Raw genomic sequence first — 25,174 nt, forward strand, 5'->3', positions numbered from 1 at the left:
TATGTAGAATCATCTAGCCCTCACAATCTAGCTTTTGTCAATGTATCTCATACACTTCCTGCTTTCAACACATCAACTTCAACATGAGTAAGAACTGACTTTTCACTTGCTGCCTAACATGTAGATCTGACCCCTTGATGACACTTTAGTTGAATATAATCACTTCATTTAACCTGTCAGTGTTGCTGATGTTTTGGCTGATATAAGCATTTCTATACCTCAAATAGTAAAAACAAAAGGTATTTTCAGATATTTTATTATGTTAATTGTTTAGCAGTTAAAGTCAAAAAGTCGTTTAAAACTACATGAACACTAATATGGCATGTTTTTGCTCTATTTAATTTTTTATAATAACTTTTTGTAAAAGTAAATTAACTTACTACAACAATTCTAAAACACTTCTCTATTTTCTCATTCTCGTTTAGCTTATGTTAACTATTCTCTGTTCAACCATGCGTACTGCTGCATGTTTAAACTTTTACAAAGACCCTGCCAGCTAATAGAAACAAAAAATTGTGACCAATTACCCAATACAATCTGTCTATATCTATCTAAATTACAATGCACATCCATGAACGTCTGCAGTTTTTATTTGAATGAATCAGTATCATAGGCACCCATTTAAAATTAGGGGGCTGACTATGATGCTGAGCGCGAGCCAAAAAGCATGTAATGTGAAATTTATTGTAATGAGTGTCAGGAAAAGCACTTGTGCAGCTGCAGACTTCCCTTCCCTTCCCTTCTGATTCATCTGAACATTAAGTAAAGAGGGTACTAAAAAGTCCACAACCTGCTCACACAGTTGTGATTGTTACAGACAGCGAAGGGTACGGCCTGTAGGGTTTGGCGTTAGTTTAACGCAGCTCGCCTTGCCATTTGAATCATGACAGCATTGCAATGCTCCTGTCAAACTTTAAAGCCACTGTCAACACATCACTTGCTTGCCATGCTCTAAGCATCTGTGAGCTGTGAGTTTTACATATTTGGCTCCTTCACATCGTTCTGCTCTTTTCATCTTTCCTGAAAGTTCGCAATAGAGAAAGAATGCTATTGTAATAGCAATAGAAAAGGAGTCCTGCTGTCATATGTAATGTGTATGGAAACGCTTAGCAAAGGGCTGTGCCAGCCTGCCAGGTTTGACCTAAAGAGGCTGAGACGAAGTAGCTCTGAAAGAAGCAGCAATTTAGAGCTGCGTAACGAACAGGTGGCTACGTCCTCCCTTCTTCATGGTCCAAGCACTTACAGCCTCGTCCTAAACCGAGCGTAATGTTGCGCAGCTGAAACTCACATGGTGTTCAGCAGCACACCAATCAGAGCCCACACACCGGTTAAATATAAGTGTAAGCTTAAACTGCAGCGCTGCCTGTCTTTCTGACTAGCATGCTCATGTATTGTCTTTGGACCCTTTCAGCGCGTCCAGAATAGATGGCTGAAAAGAAGCGGCAAAAATAGACATCGAAGACAACTGCTGACAGATAGAGGGAGGCGGCAGGCACAGGCTGTCAACCTCAGACCCACACCCATTACAAGCAGATAATTAAGCTGCAAGCGAGAACATTAGAGAACGAGTGTGACTCCACTTAGCTAAAGTAAAGAAACCTGCCACATTTAAGTGCGTCTACTAAAAAGAACAACCAGGGCTGAACCAATAAATTCCATTTTTTGCCCAGAGGTTTTTTTTTTAGCTAAAAGGGGAAAAAGGAACTTTAACGAAAACTGTCTGTTTTACATAAAGCACCAGTCCCTAGTGCTAAAATTCTTCACACTTAAACTGTACTTTTCTTCTCTGTTTTATGGCTTCATTTTTAAACCCATCAGTAAGAACAGGTGTAAACTTATAGGGGCTTCATAAATCTAGCCCACGTTAGTGTGTCGTATGTCAGGAGATATTCGAGTGGAAGGAGAGGGTGGCAAAAACAACTACAGCATGAGTGACATTTGCATTCCTGGTGTCACAAACTGTAAACTGTAAAGAAAACATTACACATTGTAGCAATTTCATTACATTGCCATACTTATATTTAATGCACTACAACTCTGGGGAAACAAACACATTAACAGCATTATGGCTGTCATTGGATAAAGACACTTCTTTACAATTATTCAACACAACTAATTAAATGAGCTTAAATCAAAATTAAATTAAATTGACCGTCTTGGTCAAATCTCTGGTGCAAAAGATCACTTTAAAAACGTGCACTGTGGTGCATTCTTCTTTTAAAGTGGATGCATCTGGAAATTATTTTTACCTTAACATTTATTTTGAATTGTGTTTCATTGGTTTAATAATGCGTGGAAGAACAGAAAGAGTAAAACCTGCATTTGCCCATAATATCTTCACATGTTCACAGTAGCTCTTGTATCAGTGTATCAGCCATTAGCAGCATTGTGATTCATTAACTAACCAGCAAAAGCTGTCTAAAAGATGTGAACAAATGTGAAAAAAATCACTCTGTTCTACAACAAATATATCTGGCTTTGCAAATATTTACTACTAATACTACTGTGTTTGATTTAAAAAAAGTCTTAAGGATTCCTGCTTAAAAATAAAGCATTTGTATTTGCAAGGTTCTTTCTTTAAGAGTACCAAGAGAAGATGCATTGCTCCCTGTCTCCTTCCCGTCCCCTCGTCAAGCAAAAAAAGCCATAAAGGAAGGGTTAAAAAAAGAACCTAAACCACATCTGAATGGGAGTAAGCTCACAGTATGAAGGAAAGGGGGATCTGGATGAGTCTATCAGCTCTTCTGCAGGAACATGGACTTCATGACAGGCTTTTATCCCTCATCAAAGCAACAAGTGGATGAGCAGAACCCCGTCCGCCTGCTGCTGCCCCTCCCTAGAGCCCCTCGGCCAGCCCTGCAGGGACTTTCGGACCCTAAATCTTTCCTTTTAACAAGTGCGCACACTTCCTTCCTTAGCCCAGCAACATCTCTGGGGCATTGGGGCGGCTTTTTGGGGATAGAGCAAGACTGCTTAGCTGACCTCAGCTGCCGAAGAGGGGACACTGCGTTGCAGAGACAAGCATGCCACAGTTGGCCACAACAGTCAAAACAGATACAGATACAGTGTAGAGGCTATAGTAATGAACAAAGGCGAAACAAAAATGAGTAGGTTATTAATATGATTAGTTTTGTTTCTTAAACTCCCATAGGTTAAAGTGATCTATACTTTAATCTGTAACATTTGTAATTTACGTACTAGCTTGAATTAGATAGCATTAGCATATTTACTATATCGATTGAGACTGATAACTGAATACTATGCAATAATACAGTTTAAGGAATTAAAATTTCTACGGTCTATTTTTTGAGTGTGAAGTCAATAGGGGCAAAAATATATACACCTTACACTGCAATATTTATAAACTACCAAAGCAGTGCACTGCTCCAGAATACATAACAATCCTGTCTATTTTTTACATAATTTATGAATGAAAAGAGGCCTCTGTGACCCCACTCTTGCTCCCCATATCTCCTTATCTAACAGATATTGCTAACAGTGAAATTGCAACTGTATGCCCAAAAGCCTTTAGCTGAGAGGAGAGTGAGAGAGTTCAATAGGCTGAAAAAGACAGAGAGAGAGACAGAGAGAGAGACAGAGAGAGAGAGAGAAAATATGTACAGGAGCTGGCCTTACAAAAACTCACACGCCATCTCCAATTGTGGCTGCTGGTGAGCGGGGGGATATCATCTATCAGTGGACAAATGCGGGGACGAGAATGCTGCTCCTCAAATGAAATAATATATCTTTGAAAGCCTACGCCCGCACCAGGCCCAAAGCCCATATATCAAGTCTGAGCGGCTGGTGGATCTGGTCCAGGGGCCATTAACCTCCCACCTGTTTCCCCCCCTGTCCTTCACCATGCACCCCTGCCCTTGGTGCCGCTCGCAGGGCCTTGTTCATCTCCTCCCTCCCCCACCTCCACTTATACCCTCCCCGAGCGTCCCATCCTTCCCCGCTGGCCCCCTTCTCCTCCCCCCGGGCTCTTATACTTACACGGTAATGTAAAGCAACACAAGGCCCGGGTGGAATAATTCAAATGCAATGGACCAGGGACACAGTTACAAATCTGTGGCCCGGTCGGCAGCCGTGAGCTCTCGGCCGTTTGTCAGGGAGCAACCCCGGCTGACCCGGAGCAGGACGGCACGCTGCTACTGGACAGATACGGCCGATCTGGGTGGAGGCTGAGATGGAGAGAAAGAGGGGGGTGGAGGGAGGAGGGGGAGGGTTTATGTTTGCGCGTGTGCATGTGGTGTATGTGTGTGTGTGAGGGTGTCGAGTGGACGGGGGTGGTATAAATCGCCTTCAAGTTCACAGATCACATCCGCAACGCCTTATTAATTCCTGTAGATACGAGCTCACTTGGAAATTACAGTCTCTAACCCGCTCCCCTGAAATTGGACTGTCAGATAAAAAAAAAAGAAAAAAAAAGCTGTAGGGGGATGCTGTGAATTTTATAAAAGTAAATTCATGTAATATTAATGGAGAGTGAAATCATACAGCGATCTGCCAATGTGAACTCTCTGTGTGCTTCAGTCAAAACAAAAGTCAAAAATGGCAGAAAACATGATGCCAAAAAAAAAAAAAAAAAAAGGAGGCGAGTGCTGTCACTCTCTGTGTTGATGAGCAGGTGCACCTGGAGAATTAACTGAATCAGACTATGATTGCTCAAACTTAAGCTTCTGTAGCATTTGTGATGCTGATAGCCAGGAGTTTTCTCTCATTTAACTGGAAAAAAAACTAAATCATCCTGCATTTACTCACTGGATTTGAGATTTTAACTTTGTTGAGGTTGTAAAGGATGAAAGCTTGGGGGCATATATCACAAGATATGGCAACCCTTTTTTTCTAACTTGGCCTATTTTGGTGTTTATTACTGAAATACTATAACTACTGGGTTAGAATTCTTATGTACTGGTTCTATCTTAAGTTCATATGTAATTAGCTAAATATTTCAATCACATACATCATATACTAAAAAAAAAAAAATATTCCTATGTGTGTTTTTTTGAAATACACAGTGAAGTTTGCATCTATTAATAAACAAAACACTGGAAATTGTCACAAAGTTATTTTTTTAAGTACATATATAAATATAGTATATATAAAGAATTCAAGTAAACACCAAAACACTGATCAACTCTGAAAGACCCCATACACAAAAAATAACCCCCTACCACACAAATAGCACAGTTTTAATCATTTACAGAGTAGAGAAAATCAAGCTCCACTCTTGGCTCAAATCTAAAACCTTCCACCTTTCCACTCTCAGAAGATGACTCAACACTATGAGTGTGAAAAGATGTGGAGCTGACCAGGAATCTCTTTCGAAAAAAAAAGGCTTCCAGACAAAAAAAAAAAAGAACATCTAAGAAACCAAGCTGCTGAAGCTGCAGCTATTGTCAAAACAATGGGTTGACCATCCCAGAATCCTTCAACATAGACTTCAGCATCACTGAATGTGTTTGTGATGACCTGAATGGTAAGAGGCAGAACTTCCTCCAGTTTCTAGGATTGAGCTTTTTTGATGTGGAGAAATTTCAATGAAGAACTAAAAGTGAGTCTTCTGAAAATAATTTAAATTGCATTAAAAGGTACACAGTAAACAGACAAAATATGAGTAAATATATAAATCAAAACAACACTAAATACTATATACTATTAGAGTAAGGCACTGCAGTGTGTTTAATTGCAGTGCAGTGTTTAATTTCAAGGCTTTAAATGTTTTAACTGCAAACAGGCTAATTGGTTGTAATAAATTAAGAGTTTACAGAGAGTGGTCACAGATGAGACTGTTAGATGAGACTCCACTCTGAAGAAAAAAAAATATAAGGGTCACTGACTGGGACACAATTAGGTCGACAGACAACGAGACCTGGAACTTCAAGTTCTCCTCTCCCCTCTCTCTCTCTCTTCTCCAGCTGCTATTTCAATAAGCATGAGCCTCGCGGCTGGGTGCAGACTGGAGAACAAGGCTCTAATACAGTGCTGCATGGCTTAATGGCAGGCCTGGTATTGTCATTCTCTTGGCTGTAGAGGGAAATAAAAGAGAGGAGAACTTTGCCGAACTGCCCCCGAGCAGCCATGAAAGGACAAAAATAAATTTTGGTGCCACATGTCAAGACATTGTAAGCTCGGTGCAGGTGACTTATCAGCTCAGAGGACTAAATATATGGACAGGGTCGCAACAGAACACCGCAAGTTCATTTACGCTGCGATGTACGCCCTCGGTGTTAAAGTTTACCGTGAAAAAGGAGGGACACATATACTCAGAAGAATAATAAAAAGTGGGGTGAATCTGTGTATTTTGGTCCTATTGTGTAGTGAGGAAAACTGCACCGCACGCATCCTACCCGGCTGAACAATGGCATGGCGTTCACAATGAACAGAGTGATCTCTGTGGACGTGAATCACTCTCCACGTCTCTGCACTAACGACAGAGCCAGGAGAAGAGAGGCACGCAGCAGTCCTGAGACGGGACAGCCAGCAGGGGAAGACTGCATCTGTTTCCCCCACCTCCCCATGTCCAGCGCACGCCCCAACCATGACACTCCACAAGCCATTACATGTGCACATACACACACACACACTAGCAGCCAAACTTGAATTAGTAGAAAGATATAAGAAACAGTGAGGAACAGGATCACATAATAATATGTAGTTTAGTAACTTGACACTACTAGAAAAAGCATCCTGAACAGGTATGTTAATGTCCTTAGTGGCACAGTACACTTTCCTCAATGGTGCAAATTCTGAATTAAAATTCCTGTACTAAATGTGCGATCATACCTGGAAAGCGTTTTTTATATTGTGAGATACAATAGTTTTACCCCTGTAAGACCAGAAACGGTAAAGTTAATAGTAATAAGTTAAAGTAAATAGACTTTTCTGCGCATACACTGACATGTCAAAAGCAGTATAGCAGTAAATAAATTCAAAGTACGGCTTGGATTTCCACGCCCAGGCCTGCATAAGTTGTAAAGTATTATCTTATAAGTGAGGCTGAACACTGGCCAGTGTGCTCATGGCAAGATGATGAATTGTTAAGCACAACCAAGGCCTGATAGTGAATGTCATATGGATATAACATTCCTCGATCCACAATGTCACGAGTGTATTCGGAATATGTTATATAAGGTATTCCCACCCACAGTGGACAGTGCAGTGGGAGGTAATAACCATGACTCTCTATTTGTGCTGACAATTCTAGCCAGCCACTGCCAATCAGTTCTGGTAAAAAATAAAATAAATCACAACCACATCATACTAGTTCCTGTCACATGACTTTTTTCATGTCAGATTATTCACAAGATCACAGTACATTTCCTCTCTAGTCGCATTTTATCCAGAAGGGAATACAAAGACACACAATCCAATGCACACGGTTTAAACTGTGTTTTACCAAAAGCAGCATGTAAGCACAGAAATGGTAATGTTAGCTTATTTAAAAATTACAAATGATATAGAGATGTTTAAACTAACTATAAACAGGCATTCAGCTTACAAAAGTTCAACCTAAAATACCTCTGCACTAACTATCAGAAAAAAAGCCAGAATATCTGAAGATGCCAATCAGGACTCACCGTCTCTAACGGAAAGTTTCAGAACTGTAAACAGAGGCATTTCAACACCAGCACAGCAAATCAGATGCAAAATTTTGGCCTGTCACAACAATTATGTTATCTAATTATCAGATACAAATTAGAGAAATCAAATAATTTCTGCTGACCTGAATATTTTGTTTACTTAGCAAGATGACAATTAACATGATTGAGATAGTAGGCTAAATTGGTTTGTTTTTAACACTTAAAAAATGCTGCATTAAAGTGAATTATTTTACGAATGTATTATCACTATATATTAGATTGTCAATATAATTTATCGCAAAAATGTATTTTCCAAAAAAAACGGTTAGGTTATCGTGTCAGGCCAATACTAAAGTCAGAATAACATGCCTTACAATCTTATTGCCAAGCCCACACATTAGTGCAGCCTCACTCTGCTTTTTTATTTTATGTTTTATTATTTTTTAAAGCCCTTAACTCTTGTCCAAGGTGTGAGAAATAGCCACTGGAATGTTTCTCTCACTCTTTCTCTTTTATTCATTTGAACGCAATAGGGAGCTCTCTTTAGAGATCCCATCATGGCTAAATATTTATAAATGCAGTAACTAAGTCCAACTTATGGAAACTAAATCTTTAAACACTTGGCAGACGTTTCACACTCGGCTCTATTACCACAGAAATTCTTTTGTTCTTACGAGACTAATAATAGTGTCGCAGATGAAGGTGTATTTATAGTCACCTTGCAGCCCCTGGATCCTCTGACAAGTCTCATATTCACTTGCATTTCCTCTGTTTATTAAACGCTACCTGTGGCTTTGTTGTTAGCATGCTCAGGAGAACATTAAGCATTGCGTATAAACAAAAGATAATGACAGATTTTTTTCCCTCAAATGCCCAATGGTGGCGCCTACTATTCCACTGCGTGTGGCGTGTGTGGTGCCACAAGTTGAAAGGTCACGTTGAGCAGGTGTGTGTGACTGTCCAGTCAATCTGTTTGAGTTTCTAACATGTCACTAGTGACACAAACATACCAATGTACACAGTCTGTGACCCTGTACAGCTTTTGTTGTGTTACAGCATAGTAAATGCAGAAAGCATTTACAAGGAGAAAGCACTTTTTCTTACAAACAGAATAAAAGTCTTAAGAAACCAATTAACTCCTTTATATGTATATTGATATTAGGGTTGCGCAATATGCCAAAAAAAAACTTGGTATACTAAAGGGAAATATACAGGATATACAGAAAAAAATGAGAAAATGTTTTAAAATGTAATGTTAAAAAACTGTATTTACATAAAACACAACATTACAAAAAAACAACATGTTGTATATTTGAATAGCACATATATACACATATTTAATCTAATAATATTTTAACAATAAATGTAAGATATTTTTTCTCTTTGCGTGGTATTTCATTAACTGCATAAACTGCACTGGATTATGTTATGTGAGATAACATGATAAGTTGATATGCTGCTCTTTTAATTAAGATGCTTCCAAGAAATAATCTGCCAAACCACACACATTTCCAAACAAACTAACAGTATGCATAATTTTTGGACTTAAATCACACACAAGCGGTAATTTGTACAGCAGGTGCGATATTACGATATCATATTTTTTATATCTTTTATAAATGATATGTAACGATATTTATGATAAGCACTATATAAATCGAGAAAAACAAATGTAATAGAATAAAAAAAAAAAATTCTGTTAGCTGCTCTGTTCATGTATTCCCTGCCTCACTAAAGCTATTGCTAAACATAGCCTGTTGAAACTGGGAGGGATCCCCTTACACAGGCTTAAGCGTCTATAAGCATCACAAAGCTTTCTGCTCAACAATAACTGTACAAGTATCCACTAATTAATGTCAGTAGCGGGTCTGAGAACATAGCAGAGCTGCCAGCTCTAGCTGTTTAAATTTGTTTTAATTTTTTTTTTTATGAGCGCGATTTACTGAGGGCATCTCACTAAACGTGAGCCTCGCTAATCACGGTTTTATTGCTGTCCGCCATTCACTAATGTCAAACGCGACAGCTACACCATAGTATCTTTAAACAAGAGGTGTGCTAACCAATCAGCCTGGCTGAGGCAAAGTGGGCTAGTCACCACATCAAGGGGGTGCTCAGCTCCACCACTGTAAAAGGTGAAGCCACAATTAAAGATAAATTATATGGACAGCCATTATCCAAACACAATGCTAATCCAAGCTGAAGTGAGGCTGGGCCATTTGAGTGCCAGAGGGTGTGGGAATGGGTAGTAGAGGTCTATTGTTAACATCACTGTGAAAAAGATGACAATTATACATCATAATAAACAAATAAAAGACTCTAAACTGAACAACCATCTCAAACGTGAAGAGCATCTGATGGACTAAGTCTGTCTGCTCCAGTTAATAGCCACAAATAAAATGGAAATGTACAGAAAATCTGGTAGTACAGATCCAAAAAGCTACAGGAGGAAACCATTTTTCACTTTTTACTTGAAAAATGGACAAATATTGAAAACACAGAGGCAGGTCAGAACAAAAACACAGAAAAAGGCAAACATGACAATGAGGAATAAAGGACGATGAAAAAATTGCAGAAAACAGGTGTCCAAAAAAATCTTTTCCTCCCATGAGTGGAGTAGGTATTGTCTTATTTTTACAGGACGAGTTTGAGTTATTATTCATTTTCAGATTTGGCACAGCGCTCATCAGCAAGCGGTTCACAAACACAATGAGTGAGAATGAAGCCAGTGACATTTAGATCTGAAAAACTCAGAAGGGGCTTAAAGTGAACACTGATATAAAAACTCTGAAAACTGCAGAAGCCAATAAAAAATCTGTAATTTAAATCTAAACATACATATAAAACAAAAGTATATATAATAACTCCATACTTTACACAAAAGATGTTGAGCAGCCAATCTGTTTGTCTGTCTGTCAGTCAGTAATAGCAGTTCTGCATGCTTAGAGTATGTCTGACCGCCACAGATCAGAGATCACTAATTCATTAAAACCTTACACCTCACTCACTCAGCACTTTAAGTGGAAGAATCAACTTAAAAAAAAAAAGTAAACTAAAAATAAGTTTAAAGAAGCCTAACTGCAAGCGTAAGCTTGTGATACAGACAGCAATTATAGAGGGCAGCATGGCAATGAAAGATTTAAAGCCACAACAAAACACATGATGTATTATTTAAGTCAAGCCATGCATACTATAATGCATGTCTATACAAACAAGTAGATAAATGCATGTACATGTACATATAAAAATTACTGAGAATTCATAGAAATGTGTTTGACTTACATTAACAATTTGGCACAGTAATTAAAGCGAATATATCAGTAATAAATAAAAATAGATAAATGGAGCTGTGGTAAAAGAGTACATGAGCCTGAACTGAATTAATTTAGTGTATTTGGATTTTAAAAGTGAATACCCAACCATAGGGCTGGGCAATATATCTTACATACAGATATATTATATTTTATGCAAGAAAAAAATGACATCATGACAAATGCATTATTGTAATATAATACGTACTATGCACGTTACCACCTGGTTGCATGAGACGCATGTATGTAATACTTTAGACTCTCAAGAATGTACACTACTCTGAAACATATGCTTAAGAAACATTACAAATAAAGATCCATTATAATTAACTTATTTCACTGTATTTTTTAAATATATAACTTTTTTATATATAACTTTTATATAAAAGCATGCTGCATTTTTGCTGCAACAAACAAATGTGCATACTTTAACATTAGCCTTTGTTAATATTTGCATTGTATTACATTGTATTGTATCATTTTTGTAATGTCTCTTAAGCATATCAAGATCACCCAACCATATTTCCGTGTTCACTTCACAGCATCATTACACTCTGCTAAAAAAAAAAAACTTAGCTTAAAAATTTGACTTACCTTTAGTTCACGGAAAAAGATGCTGCTCCTGGCCCACTCCACGATGGAAAAGAGCGTCTGGTCAGCCATTTTGCACATGAGGCCGAAAGTGTTCAGTTTTTCATGCTTGCCTCGGCTGGCCTGCTCCTGCTGAAGGTAGGCCAGGATCTTGGCCTGCACCTGGGGCTCGTCGGGCTCGCACTTGAGCAGTTCAACCACTAGGTGGGGGAAGCTGGGCGGTGAGCCCCCGGTGTATGCCTCTACATAGGGGTAGCCCATGAGCGATTCGGGCGAGCTCGTGTAGGGGTCGGGGTATTCGGATTTGATGGTGCGGCTCTGGAAGTGGCCGTAAGCCTGGTAGCCCTGCAGGCCTCCGGCATGGGGGGGCATGGCCATACTGACCGGGGAGGTGACGAAGGGGCTTCGGTCATAGTCTGTGGGTGGCAGGCCGGCACTGGACGAGCTGTGGTGGTGATGGTGGTGGTGGTGGTGATGGTGGCTGAGCGGGAGCCCTTTAGAGGCTGAGTGAATGTTCTGAATGGCGGAGGAGATGGTGAGGTCGGCCGGCACTGTCTGCATGGCTTGCGTCATGGCCTCCAGCTTCAGGCCGTTAGCTCGTATTAGGGCCTTCTTCTGCTGCTTCAGCGCTCGGTCACGCTTGTACATGGGGCCAAACTTGTTGCGGCCTCCTCGCATGCGGTCAGCCCTCACAGCTAGTGCATGTCAAAAAAGAGAGAATAGATTAAATACATTTTAATAAACATACAACGTATACACTTAATAGATAATTTAATAGAAAATCTAAAGGCTAGTATTAAATGAATGTCATTTAATAACAAAAAATGGGAATGAATATAGAGGAAATCAATAACGATAGCTAATTTATATTAATTTGTGTAACTCTAACTGTTTCAGGATGCTGGCAGGTTTTGTGTTCCCTCATCTTCTGCTCCCACAATCTGCTCACAGAGGTGTAACTTGGTTGTGCAGTTTTATAGGGTAGTTACTTATTGACTTGAGGCAATCAATTTCATTCACTACCAGAGTGAAAGAACTTTACAATCTAGGTGCTACAGTCTGCATTGCAACATATCTAGATAATGACACATTCAAAACTATTCAATTGTGTCCCTTATGCTGCGCGACACAATTTGTTCATAATGACAAAAATAGCTTGGATCACATGCTACAAAAATATGAATTCAAACTGAATGCAGCCAAAGTCAGACAGTCTACTCATTATGGTAAATAAATGAAGGCAGAACCGCAGCCCAGCGGAGCTCTGATCTCTGCTATGGGGCTGTACACTCCACTTCAGTCAGCTGGACCACATGTTAATTATTTATGCTTAATTATTTCTCTTTTATGCCCCATACTGTCGGCAGGTGGATGGCTGGAGGATCCAACATCCTCCTTTCACGTACAGACACAGAGGCGCACACACCAGGCACATAAACACATGACACACGCGCAGACACACACCAGGACCTGAGCAGCGTGAGCTCACTCGTTAGATCAGCCCTCTAATAACCAGAACACACACACATTGGAGCAGAAGAAAATGAAATGAATACAACAATTAAAAGAAAAAAAGCAGAGTCCAACAGCTGCCTTGGGAGTGATTTTAATGGTCCCTGTCACAGCGGTGTGTGTGTGTGTGTGAGCTAGCCTGCATATATCTGCGTGTGTCTGTGTGAATGTGTGTGTCACTATGCGTCCGATCTGACGGAGCTGCTGCTGCCAAGTGAGAGCCGACACCACTGGTGAGAGGGATATTTCGCTGCGACCCTGCCGACAGCCCCATGACGCCTCGACAACCTCGAATCCCCGGGCCAGGAGAGGCATTTTTCTATGTTTCAAGCATTCATATGACTTTTAAAAATCCCAATCTATCTATTATACATTATTATTGTAGCAACTTTAAGTATTAATGATTCTGAGTAACGCGGTAATTAATGAGCTGGAACCTAATAGTCGACCCTTTTGGGAAATCACAATTAGATGTGGACCAGAGAGGGACTCAGGAATCAGGAATGCATGATTCTTCCTTCTGTGCCCCCCTCTTCCTTAACCTTCCCCCACTGAACCTCTACCTCTCTTTTTCTGTTTTTTTTCATTCAGTGTCTAATTAAACAAGCTTATTTACATGCATGTCATACTGATTTCCTTGCCCTAAGAAAGTAGGGGGGAGTAAAAGGTCCTCTCTTTTGTGTGCACTGGTGGTATTTGCCTGTTTATGGAGCTACAGATCCCCATGAACCTTTAGTAGTTCAGTTTATCAGTCAGTGTAGAGGGGTGTATGAACACATGTTTACAGACCCCCATGAACCTATGCGTGTGTCTGTTTGTGTGTATTTTATGTTAGGTTGCACTCGCTTGCTTATTTGTATGTATGTATGTGTGTGTGTGTGTGTGTTTGTGTGTGCGCTCTGTATATCCTCAGACAAGTCTTAGTACAAGCAGACTAGTGTGGAGGCAAGCTAGTGTGCGCCTCTGCTTATTGGCTGATTTATGTATGTTTAATATACAGGAATATTAAGTGTTGCTTGGGCGAGGATGGCTGTCCTATCACGGGCATATGAATGCCTCCCCAGGCCAGCTCCTGACACACTGTTTGTCATGTCTGCTGGAGCCCTACTTGGAAAGCGCGCTATTCCACGCACACACATGAATAGCTATGATACCTATGCATAAGTAATGGGACAGCAAACCGCTTCTCCGCGCGGGCCGCCAAAAGGCGAGATACCCGGGCCGGTTCTCACTCCAAAAATGACAAAGTGCCGGGCGCGAGAGCCAGGGCTCGTTTTGAATATCCATTCTCGCGTGTTGTGAGATGCTTTGATTCATGAAGGTACTTAATATGGGTAACAGACGTTTGATGAATTTGAAATCATTTTACGCTTCGCTGTGCACAACATTGCTCACAAATGGAATGAATAAACTCTCGTTCTCGCCTATTCTACTTCTTTAACTTTCTCGCCTGCGATAGTTCGATGGTAAACAAAGCCTCTGCATCGCATCCTTAATCTCTAGCTAAGACCAAAATCAAGGATCATGCAAAATCATGCAAGGGGAGCATGCAAGATAATCCACAGGAAGACACAACACAACACAACACAAGGACTCTCACCCAGGAGGCATTCTGTATATTCTGAGACGTTATGCTCAGCTAGGACAAAAAGTCGCCATTACTTATCAGTAATGATAATGAGACTTTTGTGGGGACATGGAAGTACATCTATCTGTGTTGGGCAGATATGACCAAAACGTGCCTGAAATAATCCTTGCCTGATTAAACACTACAAATTATCAGAAATAACATAGTCAGATAATACTCATAGCACATTTTTATTAAACAAACAAAACAGCAGTGTGTCTGCATGGCATTGTTTAGGTCTAGTCTATAATATATATGACCCTCTTGCATTCACAACTAAGACCTTCCAGTAAATAACCATATATCAAATATTTTTGGAAGAAATCAGTTATTTTCTTTATCTATTTTCTATTGTATGTTATTTTAAGTGTCTTCATGAATGAAGAAACATGTGTTATGTATTTTAGTAAAGAATAAATAAATAAAAAAAGAAAAACTAATTTGTTCCAAAAGTAAGAAATTGTAAATATGTGGTTATTTGAGTTTGAAGTGTATCTTATGAAGTGTATTTTAGCCTTATTCTTCTCTCTCTTGTAACAGTGGAAAAGTTATATAAGGTACAGTGTAGTCTGAATGTTTTTATATTGAACTATTGTTAAAAAAAAAAAAAACTACTAACCTGTATAATAATAACTTTTTGTTTTCTTTTTGTTAGGATACAATTAATGAAATGTACTTTATCTTTACATGAAGCATTAATTCAGATTGGAATTCACTGAAAATTTCCCCTCCAATTTCTTTTTTGTCAGATCAGTCTGTAGATTCACTGTAAAAGGTTTGAGAAATGTTGCAATAAGCCTGCACTGCCAGACCGTGGGTCTGAGTGCTGCCTAGCTCTCATTTCTCTGGACATCTCTGACACGATGCTGGAGGGCCTAAGAACCCGCTGCTAGAAAAGGCCCGCAAATCAAAGCGGCTACCTTTAAAGATGACATCACTGGACATTCTGCCCTCCGGCAATTACACAATTAATAGTCATTGGAGTCCTGATTTTACATATTAACAGAAAAAGACTCTCAAGTCAAAGAGAGGCTTATACTTTTAGACACTTGTCTGCGCGTTTCAAAATGGTCTGAGGCAAGCTGGCCCGTTAAAGCTCTGCCATGAGCAGCTCATAGTGAATTTGTTTTTGTCTCAGGTTACAACAGGGAGCAGAGCCTAGAAGAGAAACCAAGTGGCTTTCTTACCTTCCAGCTTCATGCCGACGTTCAGGCACTTCTGGAAGCGGCAGTAGGGGCAGCGTTTGCGCTGGGTTTTGTCTATCTGACAGCTCTGGTTCTCGATACACGTGTAGCGTTTGTTGTTTTGCACCGTGCGCTTGAAGAAGCCCTGCCGAGGAGGATGAATGAAGATGTCAAACACCTGACCCTCGGCATTTGTTAATGTGCTATTCAGCCACAGACAAGCAACACACACACTCTCACTCTCACTCTCTCTCTCTCTCTCTCTCTCTCACACACACACACACACACACACACACACACACACAGACACACATTCATTTTCATTTACTCAGGAATAAGGGGGAAAACACACTCAAGGCCACACAAGCTGATGCACATGAAAAGAGAGCCAGGGGCCAACAAATGCTCACCAGCTAATGCTTACTTGTATAAACACAAACATGGACATGAACACACATACACACACACACAAATTGACATGTGCATATACATGCGCTGACATGAATAAACAAGAACAAAGTCAAAAGGCATCAAATGTGAGATATCCCTTAAACAACTCTCTGCAGGAACTGGACATATCTGCGGTTAGTGTTAACTGTCATAACTATTCCACAATTCATATATTTTTAAACCTACAGCTCATCTTTTTAGCGGGAGGAGAGTTAAAATAAAAGTAAAATACAAAATACTTTCAGTACAAAAACAGTGTTATAAAATATAATCAGTTTTTTTTACACCTATAGGTTTAATAGATGCGTCCAAGATGTGCCCAAAATTAAATGCATATTATTATATATGTTTTTAACTGTATTTTGTGTCCCATATGCTAACTACACCAAGACATGAAATCTAAAAGTTAGTATTTAAGTGAAAAAAATCTATATTTATATTTTTTTTAGCAAACAACACATTCATAAAAGCTATATATATATATATATATATATATATATATATATATATATTTGTGCAATTCCAATAAACATTAATAAATATATATCTATTTCAAAATCCTATATCTGAAATTTGTCTAACTGGAGCCAAATTACTTTTAGCTCTGTAGACGTGGAGATATCTAAAAAATGTATAATATACATAGTGTCTCCACCATCTCCTGAGTTCTCCTTTTTCATACATTAGACATAAGTGCAAAAATCCAATAAATAATATCCATAATTTACAGTGGCTGAATTACAAGCTTCTATCTGCAACAGAGTGGAATTTATTTTCAGAGCAGGAGAGAATCAAACGGGAAAAAGCATTAACTTATTCTAGAGCAACACCATAGGGAGAGTTGTTAAACCTGCCCCATTTTGATCTGAAATGATCAATATTGCATAGAACTCTGTCTCTGTCTCTCTCTCTGTCTCTCTCTCTCACACACACACACACACACACACACACACTCGTTCACACACTCAAACAGAATGCGGCTCTGCATTTCTCTATGCAATGCTTCAAAACTGTCTACAAATTTTGACTTCACAGCCCAAAGTCACTGACAATTTTTTTTCCTAAAGCATTTTAAAAGTGTAACTGCAATGTAAAAGTGTGGGCCAATGACCGTATTATGTCAATGAACTCTAGCAGGACTCCTGTAACCTTTTGCAGTGCCGCTATTTTTTTCTATTAAAGCAGATTTACGAGCTTGGCTGTTGCAAATCATTGATTGTTCACAGCTCAGAAAAAAACATGTAAAAAAACAAACAAAAAAAAAAACAAAACAAACAAAAAAAAAAATATATATATATATATAGTTGTAAAACATGAACGGCTGAAACAAAGCAGCATCAAAGTTAATATAGTTCTAGTTTTAATGAAACCACTGCAAAAAATGAATTAGATTAAATGTATAATCTTTATGGTTTCATTTTTTTATCTCTTGATATGACTGATTGATTCACGAATTTATGGAAAATTATTTGACAAAGGCAAACCAGAAACAAATTGTGTATGAGTGAATTTGGGGAAAAGAGCTATTAAAACTCAAACACAAACACCGTTCTTCTGAACTCTCCACATCTGGATTTTTTAAAGAGTCTGTTTCTTGGCTAAAAGTCTAAATAATTTTACATTATAAAGACTAAGAAACAAAGAAAATCTAAACCACATTTACAACACTTTTTCTTTCTTTATCGGTTTATGAATAATGTATAATAATAAAATGTGAGATTTCCAAGTTCAGCCTTCCCTAACATTTAATAAACCACTACACTACAGCACTTCAATAGACCAACATGACTTGTACTTTGACCAACAAACACCACACTGACCACAAAACCCATTTCTCTCTTTTTCCCTAATCTAAGTGTAGAGAAGAGCATCTCACACCTTGCAGCTCTCACAGGTGAGCAAACCGTAGTGATATCCGGACACCTTGTCTCCGCACACGGGACACATCTCGTCCAAGTCTTCGTCGTAGGAATAGTCCATCATTTTAAACTGGGGAGCTGCAAAAAAAGCACAAACAGCATAAGAACGGGGTCACAGGTACAGATTTTTTGTATTCACATTTTTCACTATATATTTGAATTTCTGCTCAGAGCCTGCCTACTGTTTTACAAAGTGTACCATTTAGACCTGGGTTAAGATTTTAGTCTCTGCTACAGTAGCCTACAGTTGTATTAAAACACACACTGTGAAGAAAAAAAAGTCTTGTCTGTGAGAAACAGCAAGACAGCAAGTCTAGTGTGGAGGATGGTCGCAGCCAGGGCAAACATCCCTTTCAATCTCGTTAATATTCATGATGGCTGATAAATTGGAGGCAGAAGCTCTGGAGTTGGAGTTAAGCTTTTAGCCACGAGGCAGAGGAAAGCACAGCAGCACTGCTGCTAACCACGGGCTGGTGTGTGTGAGAGCAAATTAACACGTCTACTCCAACGCTTATCCTCTTACACTTTTTAGGTCGGAGCCTCAGTATGTGTCTATGCTATTTTCTTTTCTATCTTTTTTTTTTTTTTACCGCGTGTGATGCTAACGGGCTAATGGAGCGAGTTCACTTTTACGAAGCGTAAACGGTAGAAATTCACTCAAAGCTGTGTGTAATACATTAATATTCACCATTAAATACAAACTATTGTTATTGCTCGCTCGGTTTTATTAGAAAAACTGCGAGTGGGTGGAAATGCGGTGCTAACACGCTAAATTAAAATGGTGTGCGAGGCCAGAGACGGGCCTTGAAAAATAAAATAAAATAAACAAAAACACAGCTAAATTCGTTTGTTGTGAACACGCCACTGTTTTAATTGCTTAACAGTCAGCAAGCTGTGTGTCGTGTATTAATGATTACCGAGCAGTGCTGCTTTTTTTTTATTACACTGGGAGCTTGTATATGAACTGAGAACAGAGAGCGCTCGCACATGCAACAAGTTGATTTTTTAATTCTTTTTAAGCGCTCAAAATACAAATTCTTAATTAAACCAGCTATAATGCGTGTATTTTTCTTCAAGCATTTTTCATGCATTCAGCTTCAAGCACAAACAATTATGCAATTTTATGTATTTTTTCACATATCAAAAAAATGTTTAAGCTAAATCTAACGGTGAAAATCTTATATTAATTATAAAAATAAATTGTGAATTTTCCTTAAGGTAGAAAACTATATACTGTAAATGCTAAATCACTACAGATCTAATGGTGAATTTTTTAAACAAAATTTTAGCTCAGAGTTCCTCAACTTTGTTTTCTATCAATCAGCTGAACAATTGAAAGCTGAAAGGGGGGACCTATAAAACGCTAACAAAATACACACTGCTGCTAATTTTCTAATATTTGCTAACAACTGTTTGTGTGAATTTTCTGCATGTTCTACAAGAAAATGTTATATTAGTTAATTTAATAGAAAAAAATGCATTGGAGCGCTTGTGTCAGTTTAATTTACGTTACTTTTAATTTACTGTGAAAATTATCAGATCTTAATTTACTAACGTTACAATGTAGTCTATTCACTTCTCGCATTATTCTCCGAAAAATAAAACGGAAACTTGCTCTACTTCTTTTACTTTAGGCTTTCAAATTTTGGAAAAAAGTAAATGGAAAAAATATCACAGCCACTATAAAAAACCTTTCTTGTTCAGTAACCTAAACAACAAATTCAGCGGAGAATCTTTTTACACAGCAGTGATTTTTAATAGAGCCACTAATAGAACACTGACAGCAGCATCTGCTCTGCCAAGCCTTTATTTTGGCCTGGACCAAAAGGAAACCGCAGTTTCACACATGGTGCTACAGTAACGCTCTCTCTCCTCAGTTTCTTACCTTGCATATTTCCAGGCATGTGGCCCTGTTCTCCATGCGACCGAGCGAGTCCCAGAGAGTCTGACTCGACTTTGGGCAGCATGACAGCTCCGCTAAGCCGAAGGGGACCCGCCGCCGCTCCGTCCGGTGATCCACCTGGACGCGACAAAACACGGCAGAGAGCTCACTCAGAACAGCGTGGCGAGTGGAGGGAGTAGCTTCACCAAAAAATAATAAAATAATAAAAAAAATCCCTGCGTTTATCGTTTCCTACACCTCAGCGGAGGCAGTAGCGCTGACTACACGCTTCTTTTAGTGTTTTTAAGTTGTTGTATTTTTTTTCTGAGCGGCGAGTGAGTGAGTTCATTGAGGCGGGTATCAGCTAACGATACTAACTCAGAGAGAGCTACATTATAACACTAACTATAAAGTAGCAGCAGCTGCAGCAGCTCGAGCTAAACAGTGAGGTGACCAACAAACAGCCCGAGGTGACCAAAAAAAAGTGACGCGACGGCACCGCGTTTCCTCTCACCGGCTAAGAGTTAACGAGCTTTCGGGACAGAGTAACCCCTCCGGCGGCCGCTGGCTCCTCCGCGGTCCGGTCTGAGCTAGGCGAGTTGGCGCACTGTGAGGAAGTTTGCCTCAGCGTTGGCTCGGACTCGCCGGCCCCCCTCTGCCCGCGCGCTGATGTGAACTTCAAACCCCGCTGCTCTCGCCGCTTTGTTTACGCCGCACCGACGCCGCTTCGGCCAATCGGCGCCTCGCTCGCGTGGCCTACGTCACGAGCCCTAGCCAATCACTCTGCGAGGAGAGCAGCGGCGCTCCGGCACCGTTTTCTCCAGGGCGGACAAGAGCTGCGTAAAATGATGGAGTTTAAAGCGCAGAGAAACGCCGGGACACGGACACATGCACTCACGCGCCCGAGCGCGCAAAAATAAATAAAAAATAAACTAATTTAAATAATAAGACACAAAGTTGGCGATGTGTTAGAGAACAACATAGCAGCTCCAGAAATGAACAGTTCTAACACTTATTCTTGGCTATATATTATTTTATAAGGTTGGTCATTTGCATTGGTCCATTACGCGCACCCAAATGAACCCCTTGGCAAATCGATGCAAAAAGTAAAAAACTCCATGTTTACGATCAACCACTCAGAAAAGGTAAATACGAGTGATCGGAAAGACACCAGGGAGGTCAAACGACTTTCTAATAAAGTCCAGTGAATTTCCAATAAACTCAACGCAGCTTTTTATTTTTTTTTTTACCAAAGTAGACTATTCATGCACGAAAAAAAGCAAAAAAATTTAGCTATAATGGATGTATAAGCATAGATTCTGCACCTTTAAATTGTACCTTAATGGGTCTAAATGCAAACGTTATTTTGTATACGTATAAAAACATTTAATTATTTAGTTATATCTCCTTTATCAATTAAAATATATTTCTATTAAGCCATATATGTGAATTGAGTCACTCTCGGCATGTTTCCAGAATTGCACACAGGATACACACACACACAGACTCAGGAAAGGGAAATTTAAATGCCACACGTTAAGGCCTCTCAAGTTCACGGAGACTTCGCACACACACTGTTTTCATGTGCTGTTATTTAACTGTCGACCAAAATAAATATTTGTTTATATTTTATAAATTTAACCATATTTTAGGTTTCCGTTAGAGTTAATTGCGTTTGCTAAAATTCGGTCGTTACTTGTTAAAATTCGTTACGCACAAATAAGGTAATTTGTTTTTAACGTATAATAATATTAATAATACTAGTAATAAGAACATTATAGTTAAATACATTTTGTTTTAAAAGATTTAAGTGCTCTAGTGGATGTTTATTTTTTACTAAATAAAACTGATATTGTTTTATTGGTAAAAAAGCAAAATAAAAATGTTCAATGTGTCTCTGCATTCAAAACGACCAATTAACCAATAATTACAGCATTTTTAGAATATATAAGTGTTCGGCTTGATAAGTCTACTACTAATAATTATTATTAGTATTATTAAAACATTAGTTACAGTCAATAAACTCTTTATCTAACACTGTAAAATGTCCAGTAATTGTAGTTATGTGTTATATAGTATGTGTAGCCACTCCTCGCCAGTTTTAAAACATTATCACCTATAAGAGCCTTCGGGCTAAACCATCAACTCCACACGCGGCATCTCAGCTAAAGCTACCCCGACCCACCTCCCCTGCTCCGTCACAGGTGTCTTACAGGATCTTTAGAGCAGACCTGAGCGCTTATAGCACCTACTTTTCTCCTGTTCATTACTCTTTCAGTCTAAACCAACTAGATAGCCTACTTAACCTACCTAAACATGCCCCCCCTCCTCCTCCTTGCACTCACCTGCTCCTACTCCCCTCTCAACACCTGAAGACATTGAAGCCGAAAATAAAAAGACTTTGGCTTTTTAAACAGAAGCTCTGCGGCCGCTCAAACCATACTTCAGTGTGTGTGCCATGTTCCCCTCACAGGTAGAACTGGGAGAGTTTCTGTGTTTTAGTTTCACAGCGCCATGTTACAGTATATTATAAGGTGAAGCGGCGGCTAATACACGCCGCGTTCGCCCCACGAGCCTCCCTGCTTCCCGCGCTAATCAACAGAGTACAATCAGCCGCTCCGCTGACTGGCCGGTCTGAGTCACGTGGTGCCTCCCTCATCGATAACGAGCGGTTATAAAGTGACACAGAAGTAGAAGAGAAGCTGGCGGATAGTAATGAAGGAATGATTAACCGGCGTGAAGTATGAGGTAAAACTGTTATCCGAGGAAAAGGTGGTAAAAACGAGATCAAACAGACACACCAACAGGTGAACACAGAGTGTTCTTCAACTTTCAACTATTTTGGCCACCTATTATACATAAATAAGAGTCCATCTAAAAATTATGTGTTTCTTTAATTTTACCAAATTGAAAACCTCTGGAATATAGGATGATCACAAGCCATCAAACCAAGCTGAACTGCTTGAATTTTTGCACCAGGAGGGGCATAAAGTTAGCCAAAAGCAGTGTGTAAGACTGGTGGAGGAGAACATGCCAAGATGCGTGTAAACTGATTAAAAACCAGGGTTATTTCACCAAATATTGATTTCTGAACTTTTAAAACTTTATGAATATGAACATGTTTGTTGAGGTCTAAAAGCTCTGCATCTTGTTTTTTATTTCAGCTGTTTCTAATTTTCTGCAAATAAATGCTCTAAATGACAATATTTTATATTTGGAATTTGGGAGAAATGTTGTCCTAGTTTATAGAATAAAACAACAATGTTCATTTTATTCAAACATATACCTATAAATGGCAAAATCAGAGAAACTGATTCAAAAACTGAAGTGGTCTCTTATTTTTTTTCAGAGCTGTATATATGTATATATTGTTCTATATTTATATATTTCATTATATTTCTACAATATTTTGTAATTTACAGTCATTACAGAATTTAAAATGCCAGTTTTGCTGCACTTTGTGCCGACTTTCAATAATATTTTGGTTAAACATGAAGGCTCCGTTTTTCCAGCCTTAGTGGTTATCTGAGGTGAAATTATAGGAGACCACTAACAGTCAGTGAGTAAGTCAGTCTCAGATAAACACACAAAAAACATTATATCTAGCTAATTTTATGTTATGGCTTTCCATATGCTGCACTCACATGTTTGTTTGGGTATGTGCACTAAAACAGGTCTATGACAATGTATAACAATGTTTTTTTCCCTTTAAATTAAACGTACTACTTTAGTTGTTGTGCCATTAGAACTTTATTAGATAAGAAAAAAAACATAAAACATTGTTGAAATAGCCTCGATAGTTAACTCAGTTAACTCAGCAGTCAGTCTCAGATTAACACATAAACACAAGATGTTAAAAAGCATAGCTGTCGTAATAAGTCAAGCTTTTTAATAAAAACAGGGTGAAAAACTGTTTCCTTTGTAAGGGGCTTTTTAATACATTATACTTAGAATCAGTCCAAAAATATAAAACATTATTTCTTATTTAAACTTTATGTTGAATTAAAAATAAAACAAACACTGACATTTCTTTCTATTTTCCAGTGTATCAATCAGTGGTTTTCAGCAAGCCCAAAAGGCCAACAATGACCCAGGAGGACGAGTGGCCCAGTAAACACAGGCCTGTTGACTGAGGCGAGAGGACCTAACGACCCTGCCGTCACTGGCCCACGCAGCGGCTGCAATACCAACAGAGCGTGGCTGTCTTGACTACCATAAGTGGATGTGCACTGATAACAGAAGTGTACCTGAGAGCTCTTTGCTTACCCCCGAGATTACTGGCCCAGCAGGGCTCAAAGCCAGGGGATTTGTCAACTTAACCCTGTCTCCTCTCTCTTTTTTTCTTTCTTCCTCCAAGCTCGTTTTACGACACTGTGTGGAGCACAGAGCCCTTTACTGCTGAATAAACCATGGCTGAGCCTAACACAGGAGGGGTCAAGGTTTCAATCTCAGAGGAGAGGGCTTCAGGAGCTGATGAAACAGGGATTATGTACTGTTAGTGTCGTTTGCATTCATTTATTCACACGCGGGGCAAGATTTATGTGGACTTTTATATCAGACCTGATGTTTCAATAAAATACATTTGCAGTGTGTCACCGTTTACGGTTCATCACATTTGAGGGTAATGACCTTGCCTTCTTTATAAGCACTGTCCTTTGTTACATCTTTAGTGTTATTTTACTTTCCATTAGATAAAAAGTGCAGTAGATAAAATGTAGAGGTGTAACAAGTCACATATTGGGTAATTCTATTCTATGCAGTGCAGCTCAATTTGTTGTGTTTTTTTCCATACAGCTAAAAATAAAAAGTGAAAGAAAATCCACTTTGTGGTAATCTTCTGATTTTTTTTTTTTAGAACATTAGCGTTACAAATATATAATAAAAGTGTGACAACAGATGTGAAAAAGGCAAACAGAAGGGTTTAACCTATTTTTTATTTTCTGCAGTATAACCAACACAAATTACATCAAAGTGACATTAATAATGTAATATTTGGTTGCTGTGCATACTGACCTGGGAAGCTTCCATTGAACAGTACCATACAAAATGGGTTTCTTAAGGATTCTTTACTAAGCCTAACATGTTTTACTAAAACAAGCATTGTATCTTCATTTA

At 39.0% G+C, this 25,174-nt stretch overlaps 1 protein-coding gene and 1 long non-coding RNA gene across 2 annotated transcripts in view; one reads left to right on the forward strand and one right to left on the reverse strand.

Annotated features, from left to right (window-relative positions):
- Positions 1–22,453, reverse strand: part of nr5a2 (nuclear receptor subfamily 5, group A, member 2) — a 54,215-nt gene extending 31,762 nt beyond the window's left edge. Inside the window, exons 1-5 of the mRNA XM_022669757.2 lie at positions 22,405–22,453; positions 20,063–20,197; positions 18,137–18,255; positions 15,812–15,953; positions 11,489–12,180 (exon numbers count right to left, since the gene is read on the reverse strand). Of these exons, the coding sequence (XP_022525478.1) occupies positions 11,489–12,180; positions 15,812–15,953; positions 18,137–18,255; positions 20,063–20,197; positions 22,405–22,438 (1,122 nt within the window). The 5' untranslated portion in view covers positions 22,439–22,453. The remainder of the gene's footprint in view (positions 1–11,488; positions 12,181–15,811; positions 15,954–18,136; positions 18,256–20,062; positions 20,198–22,404) is intronic.
- LOC125782312 (uncharacterized) lies at positions 18,171–24,879 on the forward strand. Its single transcript, XR_007424935.1, has 2 exons — positions 18,171–18,295; positions 24,104–24,879. It is a non-coding gene; the product is annotated as an uncharacterized LOC125782312 (long non-coding RNA).
- The last annotated feature ends 295 nt before the right edge of the window (positions 24,880–25,174 follow it).

Source organism: Astyanax mexicanus, chromosome 16 (genome assembly GCF_023375975.1).
Source record: "Astyanax mexicanus isolate ESR-SI-001 chromosome 16, AstMex3_surface, whole genome shotgun sequence".
Classification (NCBI taxonomy): domain Eukaryota; kingdom Metazoa; phylum Chordata; class Actinopteri; order Characiformes; family Acestrorhamphidae; genus Astyanax; species Astyanax mexicanus.